The sequence below is a fragment of the Oncorhynchus masou genome, chromosome 12 (genome assembly GCF_036934945.1).
Source record: "Oncorhynchus masou masou isolate Uvic2021 chromosome 12, UVic_Omas_1.1, whole genome shotgun sequence".
NCBI lineage: Eukaryota > Metazoa > Chordata > Actinopteri > Salmoniformes > Salmonidae > Oncorhynchus > Oncorhynchus masou.
In genome coordinates this window covers 26,109,244-26,130,822 of record NC_088223.1, presented here as the reverse complement: position 1 = coordinate 26,130,822, position 21,579 = coordinate 26,109,244, and the positions used below count along the sequence as shown (strand labels likewise).

Genomic DNA, 21,579 nt, shown 5'->3' with positions numbered 1-21,579 from the left:
TCTGAGTTTCTCACAGATTCCGCCGTCTTCAGCTGAGTGTTTCTATATCTATATTTTCTTCTGCGCTGGAAGAGGGGAGACATATATTTTCAAAGACCGAGCTGGAGAGAATGGTCAGAATGACATCTTAAATAGTGTTCTAGCGCTATCTAGTGGTATAGACTGATATTACAACATATTCGCTTTTCAATACGGGGGCATACTGCATGATGAGAGCCTTGTCATAGAGGCTAATGACACAATTATTTTGTTTTTCTTATTTATTATCAGCAACTGGTCAGATACATATAAACAACCTGTAGGAAAAGGACAGAGCTCTGCAACTTTATTTTAACAAGGTAATCATCAGTATCGCTTTAGCAAAGATCATTAACGTTACACACACATAGGCAGAAACACACATGCACACACACACACGCACGCACACACGCACACACACACTTCGAGAGGTTTTTACTTAACACTGCGCAATAAAAAAAGAAATGAACATATTTATATATAATACATAAATAATGATTAAATAAAAAAAAATATGCAGTCATTTATTTACAACTCATTTAAAAAAGTGAACATTCCCTTTGACCAGCTGGCAACAGACTCCTCAAAATGATCAATGACATGTCTGTCCGTCTGTCTCTACCACCACGATTCAATACCCTCTTTGTTTTCTGGAGAATAGAACGGTTGTAACAGATTCATTTACTTGACATGAGGTTTGTCCATCTACACCATTGAATAAACAGTCTGCACTACCAACTGCTAGTCCTCCATAGCCAATATTATGCATATAACCTGTCTTCAGACACAGGGATCGGACTCTTCAGATATGTCACTGCATCATTAGCATGAGAAGCTTGAGCGACATCTAGGACCTTGATGCATCTGTTCCTTGGAATTCCTTGGAGTGTTATTGTGGCTACCTAGGCTACATTCTATCTAGCTTTTGCAATACATAACCCATCGTAGAATAGCACCAAGGCAGGGAAAACGAACAAAGCATAAGTGTGTGTGTGTGAGTGATTATTGTAGACATTGTAGTCACACTCATCTCTCAACCGATGTAACAGCCACACTGAATATGAACAGCGTTGAGAGATCACGTATGATATGTATATAGCAATACGCCTAAGTAGTTTGGATACAAGTAGGCTGTTCTAGTTAGGATTGACGATGTTACACAGCAGTAGATATTAGACCGAGATATAAAGTGGACCCTCTCTCTTCTGATGTAACAGAAGGTAAAGAAGACGTTGTGAACAAACCCAGTCACACCCTTCTGTCTGTCTTAACAACTAAGACCATATTCATTCAAACTCGCAGTAGGAAAAAGGAATCACATTGCTCTTGCACTGTGAAAATGCACCCTTTCAATAGCGTCATCAAATAGAATTGCTGCTGTGTCTCGATGAACATTCAACAGCTCTTTGAATTAGCTTCTTTATGGTGTGAGCAATATGATTTTTCTGCCATGAGGAATCCGGATTCCCTGCAGTGCACTTTGAGATGTAATAATACATTAAATGGAAAAACAATGATTAACCATAATAAGCCTTCAACAGTCAGAGAAACCAACAGGAGACAAACATAAAGTCAGTCAGTCAGGCAGAGAATGAGACATGTTGAGACCTGGGTTCAAACGGTATTTGTTTTCTTTACAATACTTTGAGCATTTAATTGAGCCTGGCCTGGAGTGTCAGATGGGCGGGGTTTGCACTTTTGGGACTATTCCAATGGCTCCATTGCGCCAGGCAAGCTCAATTAAGTGCAGTTGAAAACAGATACTACTACAAAGGTAAAGTGGTGCCCACAAAATAAATAATATTTACATGGCATCGTCCGTCCTATCATCATATCACATACAAGAAGCAAAATAAGCAAAATATTCTTAACAAATGTTGGTGAGTTTTTGTTTTTGAAAAAAAGTCTACTTTTTGACATTTCTAGCACAAGACTGTACATCATCTTGTATTGAGAGAGGCAGCTTCCTAGACATAAGTACATATCATGCTGCACTAATATAGTGCAATATTGCGCCTGAAAACAGAAGAGAAAAGGAGAGGCAGAAAGAGATTTCCTACAAAGGTTGACAGCATTTCTGCAAGATTAGGACACTTTCTTCTTGCTTTATTTTTTAGGGAGAAGGATCCAGTCCAGAACAAAAATAGAGAGGCAGCAATTTTCTCCAGGAAAAGTAAAAAAAAGCATTGAGTGTTTCTCATTTCATTTTCAACAGAGCACCTGTAGCAAAGGAGGGACTTATGCATTTGCAGCAAAAATCATTGTGTTTTTTCAGGGCCCTCTCCAACAACCTTTGTTTCAAAAGGCGTTTTTATTTGACAGAAAAAGTACTAAATGGCAAATAAGCAAAGGCAGACTTCCTTAAGAAGAAGATAGAGTTTGTGAAGGCTCTTGTGAAACAAATTATACAAAAATTAAATAAATAAAAAATATTGAGGGAGGAAAATTCTAGGCTACTAATGAACAAACATGGTTCGATTTCTGTCTGACTTTCATTTTTTTCTTTTGTTATTGATAAATCAGTGACATAATGTAAGTCTTCCCAGAGTTCCAGATATTTTAAGCCACGCCCACTGGTAGCCTGAGAAGAACCGTCAAAGGTGGGTCTCCATGACAACCAATCTGTCTGTTCCCACGACGACAGTCTCCATGACGTCGGTGTAAAATGATTCTGCCACAGGTAGGAGGTTCACATGTCAGCGTCTCCGTCATAGGCCAGGGTCAGGGGCTTGAGCCGGTTGTTATACATCTGTCTTCTCTGGGGTTTCTTTGGCTTTTTACTAGGAAATAAAAATGTCAGAAAGCATTGTTATTACATGTTTTATATTTCAATTTTTGAAGAGGACATTTAGACACCCCTAGCCCTAATATGTAGGCCTAGACATCATAATAATGAAGGACGTATCCATATCATGGCTAAGTTACCCCCACCCGATACATAGAGCTCTCTGCTATCTTTTCAAACCTTTCGCCTCATGTAAAGAGCTGCATGCATCACTGTGCTGAAGGCCATGCGTTCAGTAGACGGTCAGTTCTACCATCATGCAAAAGGCAATATTGAAATTGCCAATGACTCTGTTCTTACACTACCACTGTCCTTGAAGGAAAAACAACACATCTGTTGGTTACAGCAGTAGTAAGGAACATTTCAGAAGCACATTTCAGGGCCCCTTGTCCTAGCATTGAAGTGATGGTGCAGTCGATAACGCAGCACTTCATGGAAAATTTCAACAGCTGCTGTAATTCATTTTTTATATTGAGACATGTGAGAGAGGTTGAACTCTACAGGAAGCTGATGAGGGGGACAAGCACAGTACAGAAAGCAGCTTTTTCCCCCAGCCCAGAACAGCTCCCACTCACCTTAATGGAAACTAGGCTATGGCACACAGAGACAGTGTAGACAGTTAGCTATAGGTACATAATGATGACAACACTATGGCATGTCTGGGCAGGCTCTAATATATATCACACATCACAACATTGCATACAAAACACAGGGATGAGAGACAATAACAACACAATGATGAATATATATCAAATGTAAATAAGATATGTTGTGGAATGTGTCCATCATAAATGGATCGGGAGGAATGGACAGAACAAATAAAGGCTTGAATGGTGAGGGGATCATTGAATAATGGTGATGAGTGATTCTTCTATCTGGCCACAAGAGGACAGTATGCTATTAAAAGTGAAAGCTGGTTGTTTTATAGAGTAACTATGAAATATACGGCATCCATATTATGAAGTCCTTCAACAAATAACCAAGGGACTTCCTAAAATGGATTCTGTACAGAAGTATGTTTAAGTATGGAGGTGCTCTAAAGCCTACTGAACAAACTCCAGGAGCACAGAGGAGTCAGAGGTCTAACAGAGGGACCTGAGGGGATGACTTCCTGCTCACCTCCATCAATAGCTCCATGTGATTGGTCGGACAGGCACATGTGACAGCAGATGTGGGAAGGAGAGAAAGACAGAGGGTAGGGGAGTTTGTGTGAACACTGCAGCGAGGGCCGCCATTACGTCAGGACCTCTAAGTTATGAGTGTTTCAATGCCTTGTGGTTGTTGTTGAGGTTGTTGGTGGTGATTTTGTTGTTTATGATGGTTTTGTTGTTGATGCTGTTGTGCTTCTTGTTGATATTGATGTTGTTGATTATATGGTTGTTGCTGACAGTGTTGATTTTGTTCTGGTGGTGGTGGTTGTTGTTGATTTTGTTGATGATGTTGCTGATATTTATGTTTTTGTTGTTGTAATTGTTGTTGATCTTGACAATGATTCTGATGCGGTTGTTGTTGTTGATATGGATGTTGTTCTAGTTCGTGTGCCTCATTCTGGCAGTCAGGACACGTATAAGCCATGGTATGATCGTTCTGTCCTCTCCAGACCACTGTATCAGTGCACCGGTCAGGGTCCCAGTTACAGAGACGGGTAATACTCTGACTGATGGTGCAGGGGGGGGGGGTGCACGGAGGAGGAGGGGGGGGTGCACGGAGGAGGAGGGGGGGTGCACAGAGGGGGGGTGCACGGAAGAGGAGGGGGGGATGAACGGGTGAGGTGGGGAGTTAGATGGAAAGAGAAAAGCAAATTGGAGAGTACAAGTAATGACATGATTTGAAATGAAAATGAATGGGTAAAAATGAAGCTGATGTGATCATGAAGTAATATACACTGAGTGCACAAAACATTAAGGACACCTTCCTAATATTGGGTTGCACCCCACACTTTCGCACTCAGAACAGCCTCAATTCGTCTGAGAATGCACTCTACAAGGTGTCAAAAGCCTTCCAGAGGGATGCTGGCCCATGTTGACTCCAATACTTCCCACAGTTGTATCAAGTTGGCTGGATGTCCTTTGGGTGGGGGAGCATTATCGGTACACACGGGAAACTGTTGGGTGTGAAAAACACAGCAGCGCTGCCATCCTTGACACAAACCGGTGCACTTGGCACCTACTACCATAACCCTTTCAAAGGCACTTAAATATTTTGTCTTACCCATTCACCCTCTGAATGGCACACCTACACAATCCATGTCTAAATTGTCTCAATGCTTAAAATCATTATTTAACCTGTCTCCTCCCCTTCACCTACACTGATTGAAGTGGATTTAACAAGTGAGGGATAATACTGTAGCTTTCACCTGGATTCACATGGTCAGTCTGACATGGAAAGAGCAGATGTCCTTAAAACCACTTAAGGATCAAACCCTTTTTTTAAATATTCTCCTAAAATGACATACCCAAATCTACCTGCCTGTTTCTCAGGACCTGAAGCAAAGATATGCATATTCTTGATACCATTTAAAAGGAAGCACTGAAGTGTGTGGAAATGTGAAATTAATGTGGGAGAATGTAACAAATTAGATCTGGTAAAAGACAACACAAAGGAATGTTATTTTTTTTAAATCATCTTTGAAATGCAAGAGAAACATCACAATGTACTATTCCAGGTTAGGCATAATTTTGGTCTTGGCCACTAGATGGCATGTGCAAAGTTTTAGACTCATCCAATGAACAATTGCATTGCTGTTCAAAATGTTGTATCAAGTCTGCCCAAATGTGCCTAATTGGTTTATTGATACATTTTCAAGTTCATAACTGTGCACTCTCCTCAAACAATAACATGGTATTCTTTCACTGTAATAGCTACTGTAAATGGGACAGTGCAGTTAGATTAGCAAGAATTTAAGCTTTCTGCCCATATCAGATATGTCTATGCCCTGGGAAATGTTCTTGTTACTTACAACCTCATGCTAATCGCATTAGAGCACGTTAGCTCAACCGTCCCGTGAGGTGGGTCACAGATCTCGTAGAGGTTAATGTTTTGTACACTCAGTGTACATACAGGTGATTATATACATACATACATACATACATACATACATACATACATACATACATACATACATACATACATACATACATACATACATACATACATACATACACAAGTGATGACATACAGAATACAGGTAACATTCAGATGACTGATATACACAAACTATCAAACAGGTTAACTTACCAGGCTAGGAAGGTCATGGAGACTATAAAGACGAGTAGAACAAAAGCTCCAGCTGCCACACCGTAGACCCATGTCTTCAGTTTACCATCTGTAGAGAAGGACACACCACACACACTTAGCACACTGGCAAGTGACCAACGTCAGTGACAGCTCACATTGGAGTGTGCACCTCCATTCCTGTGCAGTAGAGCAGCACACCACATGTTTTCCTGATTGTCTGTTGTGTGTAAATGATTACAGGTGGATTGAACCTCAATTTTTCTGTGACTATAAAGATCCACCGCATCATCACACGTGAGTAGAATTGATGGATATTCTGAGGATGAGAAATTCTCAGCCTAATCCTAAATATGTGGGCAAAGGCCGGTGTGAGACTTCTGTTCATATACCTCTTGACGTCGTTAAGGGATTTGTGCAAAAACAATGTGGCTTCCGGGAATGACACCATGCAGAATGGTTACCTTTTTGTAGCTCTACTGCAAATGCTGCTATAATTCCTGAATATATTCACATTTACTTTCTACAAAATATAGGCCAATATTCTAACAAGATTCGCCAATATCACATAATAACAACTAAGAAATGTCTTGGATGGTTCCCTACTGTCCCTTAAATTGCTAGAGTAAATCTGTCTGGTTAGTTCACCTGGTCCGAAGGGCTGTAGGAACCAGGTGCGTCCAGCCCGGCCAGGCAGGCTGTTAGAGGGCTGTGTGGGGCTGACCGCCCTGATTGTCTTCACGTCAGCCCTGTTGTCCCCTGCCGTGGGGATCTCTAACACAGGGATCACCGTACACTGGTCCAGCAGGCCGTCTGATGTCATCACCTCCGTGTAGCCCTCATCGCAACCACACACACCCGCCTAGGAGAAGAGGGGAGGAACACACATGTATAAGGGACATGAACTCGCACATCAAGGGGTTGCTCTTGCAGGCATGTCAGAGATGGTCAATATGAAATCATTTTTGTCAGTTTCATCTCTTTTAGCAGAGCAAATAAAGCTGTCGGAGGCTACTGACCTGGTTAAGCATCAAGTTGCATTTGAATAAGTAAGGTTATTTCTTATCAAATATTCTCAGGTGTAACTGAATTAATCATCCCTCAGCTTGAGCTCAGCCTCATATCTTGGCAGTATTAAAATGAACCATCGCACGTTTCAAACCCCTTTGTGATGCTACTGCTGCTTTGAAAGAGGGGGGGGATCAGACAGAAATTCATGCTTAGATATTTAAAGGGCGGGGTCTGTTTGGGTTGGGGTATACAGCCAGCCCAAAATTAACCCATGTTCCTTCTCTCTTTCTCTTATTCTTCTCTGTCTCCTTCTTTCTATCATCGCTCTCTCTGTTCATTCATCTGCCCAACACAGAGGTTTCTGGTACTCTGTTTCTCTCATCCCTCTCTCTCTGTTCATTCATCTGCCCAACCCAGAGGTTTCTGGTGCTCTGTTTCTCTCATCCCGCTCTCTCTGTTCATTCATCTGCCCAACCCAAAGGTTTCTGGTACTCTGTTTCTCTCATCCCTCTCTCTCTGTTCATTCATCTGCCCAACACAGAGGTTTCTGGTACTCTGTTTCTCTCATCCCTCTCTCTCTGTTCATTCATCTGCCCAACCCAGAGGTTTCTGGTACTCTGTTTCTCTCATCCCTCTCTCTCTGTTCATTCATCTGCCCAACACAGAGGTTTCTGGTACTCTGTTTCTCTCATCCTTCTCTCTCTGTTCATTCATCTGCCCAACACAGAGGTTTCTGGTGCTCTGTTTCTCTTATCCCTCTCTCTCTGTTCATTCATCTGCCCAACCCAGAGGTTTCTGGTACTCTGTTTCTCTCATCCCACTCTCTCTGTTCATTCATCTGCCTGCTTGCGGGGGGCTCCCCTATTCCCCAGCAATCTCCGGAGGATAATCACCCCGAGAAGAAATACCCACAATGCAATCAGTGGCTGTACGGCTGAACACACACACAGACACACACACACATGGTCGACGGATGAAAGAACAGGGCAGGAAACAGGAGGGCTGATTAGCATAACCAAAGTGGCAGACAAAGAGAGGGGCAGGATGAGGATGCAGCCTTATCACTGGCTTGTTATGCAGCCTGGTTCTACAGCATGGGGCTAAACAACACACTGCCGAGTCTGTGGTTGACACACACAGCTTACACACACACCAAGACCTGCATGTGCATGCACACACAAACACACACACACACAAACACACTGACACACAAACAGACACACACCGACACACACGCACACGCACATCTTCTCATATACACACACATGCATGCATGCATATATAGACACACTCAAAAACAGGGAATCTGATAGACAGAAAAAATGAAATGGTACAGGATATACAGCATACACAATCACAGAAACACTGTTTCTCTCCCCAGCCCTGGGAAATCACTTAAAACACAAACATATACTGAACAAAAATACAAATGCCACATGCAACAATTTCAAAGATTTTACTGAGTTACAGGAAATCAGGCAATTGAAATAATTTGTCCCTATGGGTTTTAAATTAGAGGACTGGGAATGCAGATATGCATCTGTTGGTCACAGATACCTTAAAGAAAAGGTAGGGGTGTAGATCAGAAAACCAATCAATATCTGGTGTGACCATTTTGCCTCATGCAGCGACACATCTCCTTCGCATCGAGTTGATCAGGCTGTTGATGGTGGCCTGTGAAATGTTGTCCCACTCGTCTTCAATGGCTGTGCGAAGTTGCTGGATATTGGCAGGAACTGAAACACGCTGTCGTACAAGTCGATCCAGAACATCCCAAACATGCTCAATGGTTGACATGGCTAGTGAGTATGCAGGCCATGGATGAACTGGGACATTTTCAGCTTCTAGGAACTGTGTACAGATCCTTGAGACATGGGGCCCGTGCATTATCATGCTGAAACATGAGGTGATGACGGTGGATGAATGGCACAACACCCCCTGCCTCAGGATCTCATCACTGTATCTCTGTGCATTCAAATTACCATCCATAAAATGCAATTGTGTTCATTGTCTGTAGCTTATGCCTGCCCATACCATAACCGCACCACCACGATTAAGAAACCGAACTGCAGTCAGGTCAAGACCCTTGTGAGGACAACAAGCACGCAGATGAGCTTCCCTGAGATGGTTTCTGACAGTTTGTGCAGAAATTCTTCGGTTATGCAAACCCACAGTTTCATCAACTGTCCGGGTGGCTGGTCTCAGACCATCCAGCAGGTGAAGAAACCGGATGTGGAGGTCCTGGGCCGGCTTGGATACACGTGGTCTGTGGTTGTGAGGACATTTGGATGTACTGCCAAATTCTCCAAATTCCAGCTATCTGGCAACAGCTCTGGTGGACATTCCTGCAGTCAGCATGCCAATTGCACACTGCCTCAAAACCTTTTGACATCCGTTGTGTTGTGTGACCAAACTTCACATTTTAGAGTGGCCTTTTATTGTCCCCAACACAAATTGCACCTGTGTAATGATCATGTTTGATCAGCTTCTTGATATATACCACATCTGTCAGGTGGATGGATAATCCTGGCAAAGAAGAAATGCTCACTAACAAGAATGTAATCAAATTTGTGCACAACATTTGAGAGAGATACGCTTTTGTGTGTATGGACATTCTCTGGAATCTTCTTTTTCAACTTCTGAAACATTGGACCGACACTACATACACAGACACACACACACACGCACGCATGCACGCACGCACGCACACACACTCCTAGTGTACCCATTTAACTGGTCCCCTGGTGTTTCCAGGAAATTGACTCTGTTTGTAGTGAACACAAATGCTGGAAGCTCTCAGCCTGAGGAGGAACAGACTACACTTCAAATACCAGGCTGTATATTCCGGGATATTTCTTGCTCACATGAGACTGAGAATTAAATAAATGTAATAAAAAATCATTGAAGTTACATGTTCTATGTTATTTGTACTGGTTCTGGGATTGCTTGTGAGACTATTGATAATGTGAGAGGGAGTTTAGGAGGAAGAATAATTGAAAAATAAAATAGTCTTGTTGATCATGCGTTGTCATTTTACATACATTTATGTAGTAGGCTCCTGCTACGGCAGATGCAACAATCCCTGTAGCGATACAGTAAGTACAGGGGCAGTCATCTGCACGTGTACTAGGAACATCATAACAACGGCATGAGCACACCATCAGAGACTAACAGCTGTTTTCTTCTTCACTATTCTTTTTTACCTCTGTTTTCTCAACTAACCCAGATGGATTGGTGTCATCCCCACAGGGTCTGTCTGACTCTCTCTCTCTCTCTCTTTCTCTCCCCATCTCTCTCTCTTTCTGTTTCCAGACTCACCTCTGTGCAGAAGGAGCGCGGTTTGTTGCAGGCTGGATCACATGATCGGTCTGCCAAGGGCTGGGTTGTCATAGGGCAGCCACCTGTAGGGTAGAGGTCAGAGGGCAAGTGTCAATGTTGAGGGGTTTGGGGCAGCGAGGGGATGGAAGAGAGGGTGCATTCTGTACATTTACTTGCACTAATGTAAGCAGACAAGCACATACACACACCAGTGGAGGAAGGGTCATAATAATGTCTGGAATGGAGTCAATGGGATGGCATCAAACACATGAAACTATTCATTTGATGTATTTGATACCATTCCACTGATTCCGCTCCAGCCGTGTCCACGAGCCCGTCCTCCCCAATTAAGGTGCCACCAACCTCCTGTGACACACACAGCAGTGGACACGTGGCCCAGGTTGTTAGCTTTCACTGCTGTCTTTGTTGCTGCACTACAGACTGTTGTGCTGCAGACAACTTGAATCAGAGACACTACACACCTCTTCTCTGTTTTGCACTCTCTCTCCCGCTCTCTCTCTTTCTCGCTCCCTTAGATTCTACATGCCTCTCCTCCCTCCCTCTCTTTATTTCTCTGATTTACCCCCCCCTCGCAGTATATTTTGATAATGCAATAATTCAGTAATTAGAGCACTCTGTTAGCTAGCTGCTCAGAATTCCTCCCCAAACCCCCTGACGAAAACACACTCCTATGAATTCATGGTTCAGCAGATACACACCTCACATTACGCACCATCCCAGAGAGCAAGCGTACAGATAGACACACTCGGATAAACAGGAAGCAGACGGAGCTCTCTGGGTCTCAGATGAGTTGTGTGTACTGTAGTGAGTTGATGCTTTCACTGAACCATTCATTCTGATACAGTACCTGCGCTTTAATGCTTCAGATACCAAGGACAACAAATCTGTGTGCTAAATGCCACCTCATTTCACACATATTGCACTACTTTTGATGAGAGATCTATGGATCTTGGGGAAAATAAGTGCACAACAGTATATATGGAATAGGGTGCCATTTAGGACGTAACCTGGGATTCATCCCTTTAAGTGATTTTGCCTTTAGGCAAAAATACAGGGGCTCGCATCTTTCACACTCAGCTTTAATTTGAACTAACCTGGGGAAAATATATACAATATATACAATAGAAGGGTACAGAAGAGAAGAGGAGGGACACTGTAGAGGCACTAGACCAACTACACCTAGAGGAGGGATATGGTAGTGTAGTGGAGGGAACGAGACCAACTACACCTAGAGGAGGGATATGGTAGTGTAGTGGAGGGAACGAGACCAACTACATTTACATTTACATTTAAGTCATTTAGCAGACGCTCTTATCCAGAGCGACTTACAAATTGGAGAAGAGGAGGGACACTGTAGAGGCACTAGACCAACTACAACTAGAGGAGGGATATGGTAATGTAGTGGAGGGAACTAGACCTAGAGGAGGGATATGGTAGTGGAGGGGAGGGAACTAGACCAACTACACCTAGAGGAGGGATATGGTAGTGTAGTGGAGGGGAGGGAACTAGACCAACTAGACCTAGTGGAGGGATATGGTAGTGTAGTGGAGGGAACTAGACCAACTACACCTAGAGGAGGGATATGGTAGTGTTGTGGAGGGAACTAGACCAACTAGACCTAGTGGAGGGATATGGTAGTGTAGTGGAGGGAACTAGACCAACTACACCTAGAGGAGGGATATGGTAGTGTAGTGGAGGGAACTAGACCAACTAGACCTAGAGGAGGGATATGGTAGTGTAGTGGAGGGAACTAGACTAACTAGACCTAGAGGAGGGATATGGTAATGTAGTGAAGGGGAGGGAACTAGACCAACTAGACCTAGAGGAGGGATATGGTAGTGTAGTGGAGGGAACTAGACCAACTAGACCTAGTGGAGGGATATGGTAGTGTAGTGGAGGGAACTAGACCAACTACACCTAGAGGAGGGATATGGTAGTGTTGTGGAGGGAACTAGACCAACTAGACCTAGTGGAGGGATATGGTAGTGTAGTGGAGGGAACTAGACCAACTACACCTAGAGGAGGGATATGGTAGTGTAGTGGAGGGAACTAGACCAACTAGACCTAGAGGAGGGGTATGGTAGTGTAGTGGAGGGAACTAGACAAACTAGACCTAGAGGAGGGATATGGTAGTGTAGTGGAGGGAACTAGACCAACTACACCTAGAGGAGGGATATGGTAGTGTAGTGGAGGGGAGGGAACAAGACCAACTAAACCTAGAGGAGGGATATGGTAGTGTAGTGGAGGGAACTAGACCAACTAGACCTAGAGGAGGGATATGGTAGTGTAGTGGAGGGAACTAGACTAACTAGACCTAGAGGAGGGATATGGTAATGTAGTGAAGGGGAGGGAACTAGACCAACTAGACCTAGAGGAGGGATATGGTAGTGTAGTGGAGGGAACTAGACCAACTAGACCTAGAGGAGGGATATGGTAGTGTAGTGGAGGGAACTAGACCAAATAGACCTAGAGGAGGGATATGGTAGTGAGCGGAGATAACTAGACCAACTACACCTAGAGGAGGGATATGGTAGTGTAGTGGAGGGGAGGGAACAAGACCAACTAAACCTAGAGGAGGGATATGGTAGTGTAGTGGAGGGAACTAGACCAACTAGACCTAGAGGAGGGATATGGTAGTGTAGTGGAGGGAACTAGACTAACTAGACCTAGAGGAGGGATATGGTAATGTAGTGAAGGGGAGGGAACTAGACCAACTAGACCTAGAGGAGGGATATGGTAGTGTAGTGGAGGGAACTAGACCAACTAGACCTAGAGGAGGGATATGGTAGTGTAGTGGAGGGAACTAGACCAAATAGACCTAGAGGAGGGATATGGTAGTGAGCGGAGATAACTAGACCAACTACACCTAGAGGAGGGATATGGTAGTGTAGTGGAGGGGAGGGAACAAGACCAACTAAACCTAGAGGAGGGATATGGTAGTGTAGTGGAGGGAACTAGACCAACTAGACCTAGAGGAGGGATATGGTAGTGAGCGGAGATAACTAGACCAACTACACCTAGAGGAGGGATATGGTAGTGTAGTGGAGGGGAGGGAACAAGACCAACTAAACCTAGAGGAGGGATATGGTAGTGTAGTGGAGGGAACTAGACCAACTACACCTAGAGGAGGGATATGGTAGTGTAGTGGAGGGAACTAGACCAACTAGACCTAGAGGAGGGATCTGGTAGTGTAGTGGAGGGAACTAGACCAACTAGACCTAGAGGAGGGATATGGTAGTGTTGTGGAGGGAACTAGACAAACTAGACCTAGAGGAGGGATATGGTAGTGTTGTGGAGGGAACTCGACAAACTAGACCTAGAGGAGGGATATGGTAGTGTAGTGGAGCGGAGTGACCTAGACCAACTAGACCAAGGTTATACAGAGGAGGGATATGGTAGTGTAGTGGAGGGAACTAGACCAACTAGACCAAGGTTATACAGAGGAGGGATATGGTAGTGTAGTGGAGGGAACGAGACAAACTAGACCTAGAGGAGGGATATGGTAGTGGAGTGGAGGGAACTAGACCAACTAGACCTAGAGGAAGGATATGGTAATGTAGTGAAGGGGAGGGAACTAGACCAACTAGACCTAGAGGAGGGATATGGTAGTGTAGTGGAGGGAACTAGACCAACTAGACCTAGAGGAGGGATATGTTAGTGAGCGGAGATAACTAGACCAACTAGACCTAGAGGAGGGATATGGTAGTGTAGTGGAGGGGATGGAACAAGACCAACTAAACCTAGAGGAGGGATATGGTAGTGTAGTGGAGGGAACTAGACCAACTACACCTAGAGGAGGGATATGGTAGTGTAGTGGAGGGAACTAGACCAACTAGACCTAGAGGAGGGATCTGGTAGTGTAGTGGAGGGAACTAGACCAACTAGACCTAGAGGAGGGATATGGTAGTGTAGTGGAGTGGAGTGAACTAGACCAACTAGACCAAGGTTATACAGAGGAGGGATATGGTAGTGTAGTGGAGGGAACTAGACCAACTAGACCTAGAGGAGGGATATGGTAGTGAGCGGAGATAACTAGACCAACTAGACCTAGAGGAGGGATCTGGTAGTGTAGTGGAGGGAACTAGACCAACTAGACCTAGAGGAGGGATATGGTAGTGTTGTGGAGGGAACTAGACAAACTAGACCTAGAGGAGGGATATGGTAGTGTAGAGGAGCGGAGTGAACTAGACCAACTAGACCTAGAGGAAGGATATGGTAGTGTAGTGGAGGGAACTAGACCAACTAGACCAAGGTTATACAGAGGAGGGATATGGTAGTGTAGTGGAGGGAACTAGACAAACTAGACCTAGAAGAGGGATATGGTAGTGTAGTGGAAGGAACTAGACCAACTAGACCAAGGTTATACAGAGGAGGGATATGGTAGTGTAGTGGAGGGAACTAGACAAACTAGACCTAGAAGAGGGATATGGTAGTGTAGTGGAGGGAACTAGACCAACTAGACCTAGAGGAGGGATATGGTAGTGTAGTGGAGGGAACTAGACCAACTAGACCAAGGTTATACAGAGGTGGGATATGGTAGTGTAGTGGAGGGAACTAGACAAACTAGACCTAGAAGAGGGATATGGTAGTGTAGTGGAGCGGAGTGAACTAGACCAACTAGACCAAGGTTATACAGAGGAGGGATATGGTAGTGTAGTGGAGGGAACTAGACAAACTCGACCTAGAGGAGGGATATGGTAGTGTTGTGGAGGGAACTAGACAAACTAGACCAAGGTTATACAGAGGAGGGATATGGTAGTGGTGGTGGAGTGAACAGATTCACAGCTCAGTCATTACTACAACCTTTCCTTGCTGATAAGTGTGATTTCTATGGCAATGTTGTAGGTGGCAGTCAGGACCAGGTTTGTCATTAGGAGTTTAAACAGCACCACTGTAACCAGGCTGAAAGAAACAGGGTTACCTGCAGCAGCCAGGGAGGGGTAAAGTCTGCAGCCTGATCGTAGTAAATGTGACTTCTATCCTAAGTGACTTACACAGTGTATCAGTGATTGGAGGACTGAAAAGGTTCCAGTGCTTCCTTCAATTTAACAGCACCTTCTACCAGGTATTCTACAATATGTACCAGAGCTTTAGAGAATGAGAGCTGCAGGCCAGGTGTTATGGACCAGTCATCAACGGTCCACTTCCACCACTTAGCTAAATGCCTTCACTTTAACATCCCACCTCACAAGAAATACATGTGTAGCAACACTCAGAGAGTAATCCTGGACGGGATGCATGAAGTTATTCAGAGAAATGATACTGTCGGCAGAAAACTGCTAATCTATCAGAAGATGTTTAGAATATTCATGATGGTGATGCACATGGACACACACACACACACACACAGCGTATGCAAATCATAAGCGGAAGCCACATGGCATGAAAAGAAGCGTTTACATTAAGGAAATGCAGGGTATATGCCAAAAGAACCACTTGATATAATATGCATGAAATATGCATGCCATCTGGAGCGTATGGCTGTGGAATGCCTTGGCATGGGATCTACAGCATCATTAATATACGATGAGTGTGAATTCAGGCTATATCATGATTCATGCACACCTACCTAACAAATGTAAAGTGTATTTTGCTGTCTAGATAAATGCATGTTAAAAATAAAAGTTAGATTTGATTTGTAATGTCATACTGTATGTCTACACAACAGACATCATAAGTTAGCCATAGTTTACAGAAATGTTTCATCCACTTTTTTACATTTCAGTCTTATTTTAGTTGTATCCAGAATGACACACAGTCCATTCATATTAAGATACACTACATGACCAAAAGTACGTGGACACCTGCTTGTTGAGCATCTCATTTCAAAATCATGGGCATTAATATAGAATTTGTCACGTTCTGACCTTTATTTCCTTTGTTTTGTCATTATTTAGTATGGTCAGGGCGTGAGTTGGGGTGGGCAGTCTATGTTTGTTTTTCTATGATTTGGGTATTTCTATGTTTCGGCCTAGTATGGTTCTAAATCAGAGGCAGGTGTCATTAGTTGTCTCTGATTGAGAATCATACTTAGGCAGCCTGGGTTTCACTGTGTGTTTGTGGGTGATTGTTACGGTCTCTGTGTTTGTACCAGATAGGGCTGTTTTTGGTTTTCCACGTTTATTGTTTTGTAGTGTTTGTGTTTATCTTTTTTTTATTAAACATGAATCAATATAAGCACGCTGCGTTTTGGTCCGCCTCTCCTTCAAGTAAAGAAACCCGTTACAGAATTGGTCCCCCTTTGCTGCCTCAACAGCCTCCACTCTTCTGGGAAGGCTTTCCACTAACATTGCTACTGGGACTTGCTTCCAATCAGCCACAAGGGCATTACTGAGGTTGGGCACAGATGTTGGGAGATTAGGCCTGGCTCGCAGTTGGCGTACCAATTCATCCCAAAGGTGGGATTGAGGTCAGGCCAGTCAAGTTCTTCCACACCGATCTCGACAAACCATTTCTGTATGGACCTCGCTTTCTGCACGAGGGCGGCGTCATGCTGAAACAGGAAAGGCCCTTCACCAAGCTGTTGCCACAAAGACGGAAGCACAGAATCATCTATAATGTCATTGTATGCTGTAGCGTTAAGATTTCCCTTCACTGGAAATAAGGAGCCCGAACAAAGAAAAACAGCCCCAGACCATTACTCCTCGTCCACCACACTTTAAGGTTGGCACTATGCATTGGGGCAGGTAGCGTTCTCCTGGCATCCGCCAAACCCAGATTCGTCTGTCGGACTGCCAGTTGGTGAAATGTGATTCACCACACCAGAGAACGCGTTTCAACTGCTTCAGAGTCCAATGGCGGCAAGCTTTACACCACTCCAGCTGACTCTTGGCATTGCGAATAGTGGTCTTAAGCCTGTGTGCGGCTGCTCAGCCATAGAAACCCATTTCCAGAGGCAGACGATTTTTATGCACTACGTGCGGCAGCACTCGGCGGTCCCCATTCTGTAAGCTTGTGTGGCCTACCACCTCGCGGCTGAGACATTGTTGCTCCTGGACGTTTCCACTTCACAATAACAGCACTGACCGGGGCAGCTCTAGCAGGACAGAAATTTTGACGAACAGACTTGTTGGAAGGTGGCATCCTATGACGATGTCACGTTGAAAGTCACCGAGCTCTTCAGTAAGGCCATTCCACTGCCAATGTCTGTGGAGATTGCATGCCTGTGTGCTTGATTTTATACACCTGTCAGGTTTGCAGTAGCGTGCTGTGGTTCTGGGACCTGGGCCTTCAGTGATGTCCTACACAGTCCCACCCGAATTAATCCACCTCTTATTACCATCATTATGTGCCATGGCTCTAGACACTATACATTTAGACAGAAACGCAGTATAACCAGGCATTGCGTCACCTTGAAATTGACACTTTTATTCAGAGAATTGCAGGGGAAGAGTACAATACCTTTTCATTGTGCAGCTTCGTTGCCCTGCGTGCTTGTTCGTTGAGCTGTAGATCCACTCGGGTGTCCCCAAAAGTTTTCAAAAGCACCATTGTTTGTAAGTGCCCAGCCGTACTTGGTGTCTCGTTGCTGCCTTGGTTAGACAACTCAGGTTTGCAAAGCCAGTGTGGCTCGAAACACCAAATCGATCACTTGCAAATAATAGGCATTCCCAGCAGTACAGTTTGCAGTGCTTCTCGGAGCCTGTCTTTGTAGCGTCAGCTTACTTATTCATTCCTCAGAGGATTCATTGCTGGTTATTCATTCCTCAGAGGATTCATTGCTGGTTATTCATTCCTCAGAGGATTCATTGCTGGTTATTCATTCCTCAGAGGATTCATTGCTGGTTATTAATTCCTCAGAGGATTCATTGCTGGTTATTCATTCCTCAGAGGATTCATTGCTGAATAAGACACACATACTTTATGATAAGTGACACATACACTGTAACTCTTCACCTAGAAGCTCTGGGCTCTGTGCACCACCGAGGCAGAGGTAGCAGTCACAGACCTAAAGCTGACGTGTGACGGCCAGCAGATTTGAAATGCGTCATCGTCAAGGATTAAATCCTCCTCACCTCCTACACACACACACTAACACATACACACGCACACTCGATGGCACGCCTGCATACACACAGGAATGCATACACACACACGCGGCCTCAGCTCCACAGTGACAAGCAGTCAGGAAGTGCTCAGAAAGCAATCTCTCTCTTCTATGAATGAACTAACGTCACTCGCTCCGACAGGCAGAAACAGTGTTTTAAATGACCGTATCCACCTCATCATCATCAGCCACAGAGGCACCTGACCTGGAGAGAGCTGGGCAGCTGACTGCAGCAGAACTCCATTGTACTATTCATTGGAGCTGCTGAGCTTATTCACATTGCACACATTCATGCAGTTACAGTTATTATAATGGAGCTACTAAATTGAGAGGCAGAGATTAAAATATTTTGCTACAGTAGGATACCACTCAATACTCGTCCTTAGAGAAGGGCTTAGTGACTTCTATTCACCGGCATATGAAGTAGGCAAATATATAAAGGGATTAGTTTAATTAAAATAAGGAGTGTTGGTGGTTACATTCTGGTGGAGGGTGGGGTATAAGCAGCACACTCACACTCATGCACACACGCACACACACACACACGCACGCACGCGCACACATACCTGTGACATTTAATCCATCAGATCTCTGACACCAGACCAGTCGAGAGGAGCTCCTCCACGCTCCTGTCATCCACTTGTACTCATAACACTGGCCCTCTGTAGTGGGAGGAGAGATATGGGTCAGTACAGACTACTCATAACACTGGCCCTCTGTAGTGGGAGGAGAGATATGTGTCAGTACAGACTACTCATAACACTGGCCCTCTGTCGTGGGAGGAGAGATATGGGTCAGTACAGGCTACTCATAACACTGGCCCTCTGTAGTGGGAGGAGAGATATGGGTCAGTACAGACTACTCATAACACTGGCCCTCTGTAGTGGGAGGAGAGATATGTGTCAGTACAGACTACTCATAACACTGGCCCTCTGTCGTGGGAGGAGAGATGTGGGTCAGTACAGACTACTCATAACACTGGCCCTCTGTAGTGGGAGGAGAGATATGTGTCAGTACAGACTACTCATAACACTGGCCCTCTGTTGTGGGAGGAGAGATATGGGTCAGTACAGACTACTCATAACACTGGCCCTCTGTAGTGGGAGGAGAGATATGGGTCAGTACAGACTACTCATAACACTGGCCCTCTGTCGTGGGAGCAGAGATATGGGTCAGTACAGACTACTCATAACACTGGCCCTCTGTCGTGGGAGGAGAGATATGGGTCAGTACAGACTACTCATAACACTGGCCCTCTGTAGTGGGAGGAGAGATATGGGTCAGTACAGACTACTCATAACACTGGCCCTCTGTAGTGGGAGGAGAGATATGTGTCAGTACAGACTACAAATAGCTCATATAATATCATAAAGGAACAAATGCAAGTGTGTATTTTTGAATGTGTATATATATGTGTGTTTCTGTGCGAATGTGTGTGTGTGTGTGTGTGTGTGTGTGTGTGTGTGTGTGTGTGTGTGTGTGTGTGTGTGTGTGTGTGTGTGTGTGTGTGTGTGTGTGTGTGTGTGTGTGTGTGCGTAGACTGACCAGTGCAGGGCCGGGCCTCCCACTCCTGTTCTGGACACTGCAGTAGGTTCTCTGGCTCCTGGGCCAGCACGGCTCTGGATCTGACCTGCACTGAGCCGAAACCCAGGTCATCTCCACTGACACAGCTCAGCTGACACGGGCTCCACACTGTCCAGTCAGTCAGGTAGCAGTCACCTGTACAGAACCACACAGTGCACAATTTACAACACATTTAGTTGTACACAGTTGAGAACTTACAGAACTATATGAGACATTACTGTTACCCGTGTAACATGACTAGGGCTGCAAAGATTATCCTGGTCATATCACAAAATTCCTGGCCACGGCACAACATAATTATAATGGGAAACTTGAGTATTATTTTTATTTGGTTTAGATGTCGTCCTATGCCCACACTGATTGTCACTAGGCAGAATTCTTAGACTTCTTCAGACCTAATTTTAACCTAATTCAGAGAATTCCTGGTAAAGTTAAGAATATCAACCTCTAAAAATTAAACCTCTCCTCAAATATTTTCCCAACAGAGCCAGATCTAATTTTCTATTATCCTCTATTCTAACATGGATCAGGGTGTTCTCAGAAAACAGGCCATTTCCCATTAAAATAGGTCAGTCATTCATTCATGCCATTGTAGTGGCAGGGAGGAAGTGAGCACACGACTAAATATTAATTCATCATAAAGCCGTCAGTTCCAAAGAGACCTAATCCGCCTTATGATCATCAGAGTACATTCCTCTGCCTGCCCTCTGTGTGTCAGGCGTCAGGCATGGTGGGGTCCTGGACTGGGCTACGATCAGGCATGGGAGACAGGGCTGTGATACGCTTGTCTGGTGGGGTTTCATGTGGTGAGAGAGTGTACACTTGGATTAAGTACCTGCCCCCTCTGTCCTGGTTGCCTGAGCTAAACCACGGGAGATTAAAGCTATGGACTACAACTACACACGTGTCCACAAACAAATCTACAGGCCTGGACACGCACACACACACACAGCCCGAACACACCACACACAATTTTCTGCTGCATGAGCTTGTCACAACTCTACTTCTGCTACACAGGACCTGTCAAAACGGGAAGTTGGATCTGTCATTCACAGGCACTGGCAAAAAAGGAAATACGTACCGGAAAAATAACGTTCACACTCACACTTTGTTCCCTAGCAACTCTCTGAAATGTATGACGCTGAAAGGTTTTTACTCAGAAAAGATTGTGTTATTGCCACTTTCAAGTCATTGGAGATAAAGAAATCATGTAATCATATAATCAGATCTTAGAAACCTCACTGGATTCCCTACAATGTCAGTCAACATCACTATGAGCAGAGAATGACACCATAGCAGGCATTGGAGTCCTCTCTCGCACCAGCCTCTGATTATCTAACCATCCAGTCATTAGTGCTTACTGTCAGTGTCAGAAGGATACTGCTCCTAAGAGATGTTATGAGACAGCTGGAATAGCATATAACACAGCTAGGACCACATAAATGTGATTTAATGGCAGTAGTGAACTCAGCTCAGCCTAAAAGGCACAGCAAAATGTCTCTGCGTAGTTGGTATAGAACATCGAATGACAAGGGGCTTCCTCGACCAGATAGAGCTACAC

General features: G+C 44.5%; 1 protein-coding gene across 1 annotated transcript in view; it reads right to left on the bottom strand.

The window, feature by feature from the left end:
* Nucleotides 1–259: 259 nt before the first annotated feature.
* The window catches only part of LOC135549768 (thrombospondin type-1 domain-containing protein 7A-like), a 183,629-nt gene continuing 162,309 nt past the window's right edge, over nt 260–21,579 (bottom strand). Inside the window, exons 23-28 of the mRNA XM_064980044.1 lie at nt 19,980–20,153; nt 19,001–19,096; nt 10,367–10,449; nt 6,686–6,899; nt 6,041–6,128; nt 260–2,798 (exon numbers count right to left, since the gene is read on the bottom strand). Of these exons, the coding sequence (XP_064836116.1) occupies nt 2,708–2,798; nt 6,041–6,128; nt 6,686–6,899; nt 10,367–10,449; nt 19,001–19,096; nt 19,980–20,153 (746 nt within the window). The 3' untranslated portion in view covers nt 260–2,707. The remainder of the gene's footprint in view (nt 2,799–6,040; nt 6,129–6,685; nt 6,900–10,366; nt 10,450–19,000; nt 19,097–19,979; nt 20,154–21,579) is intronic.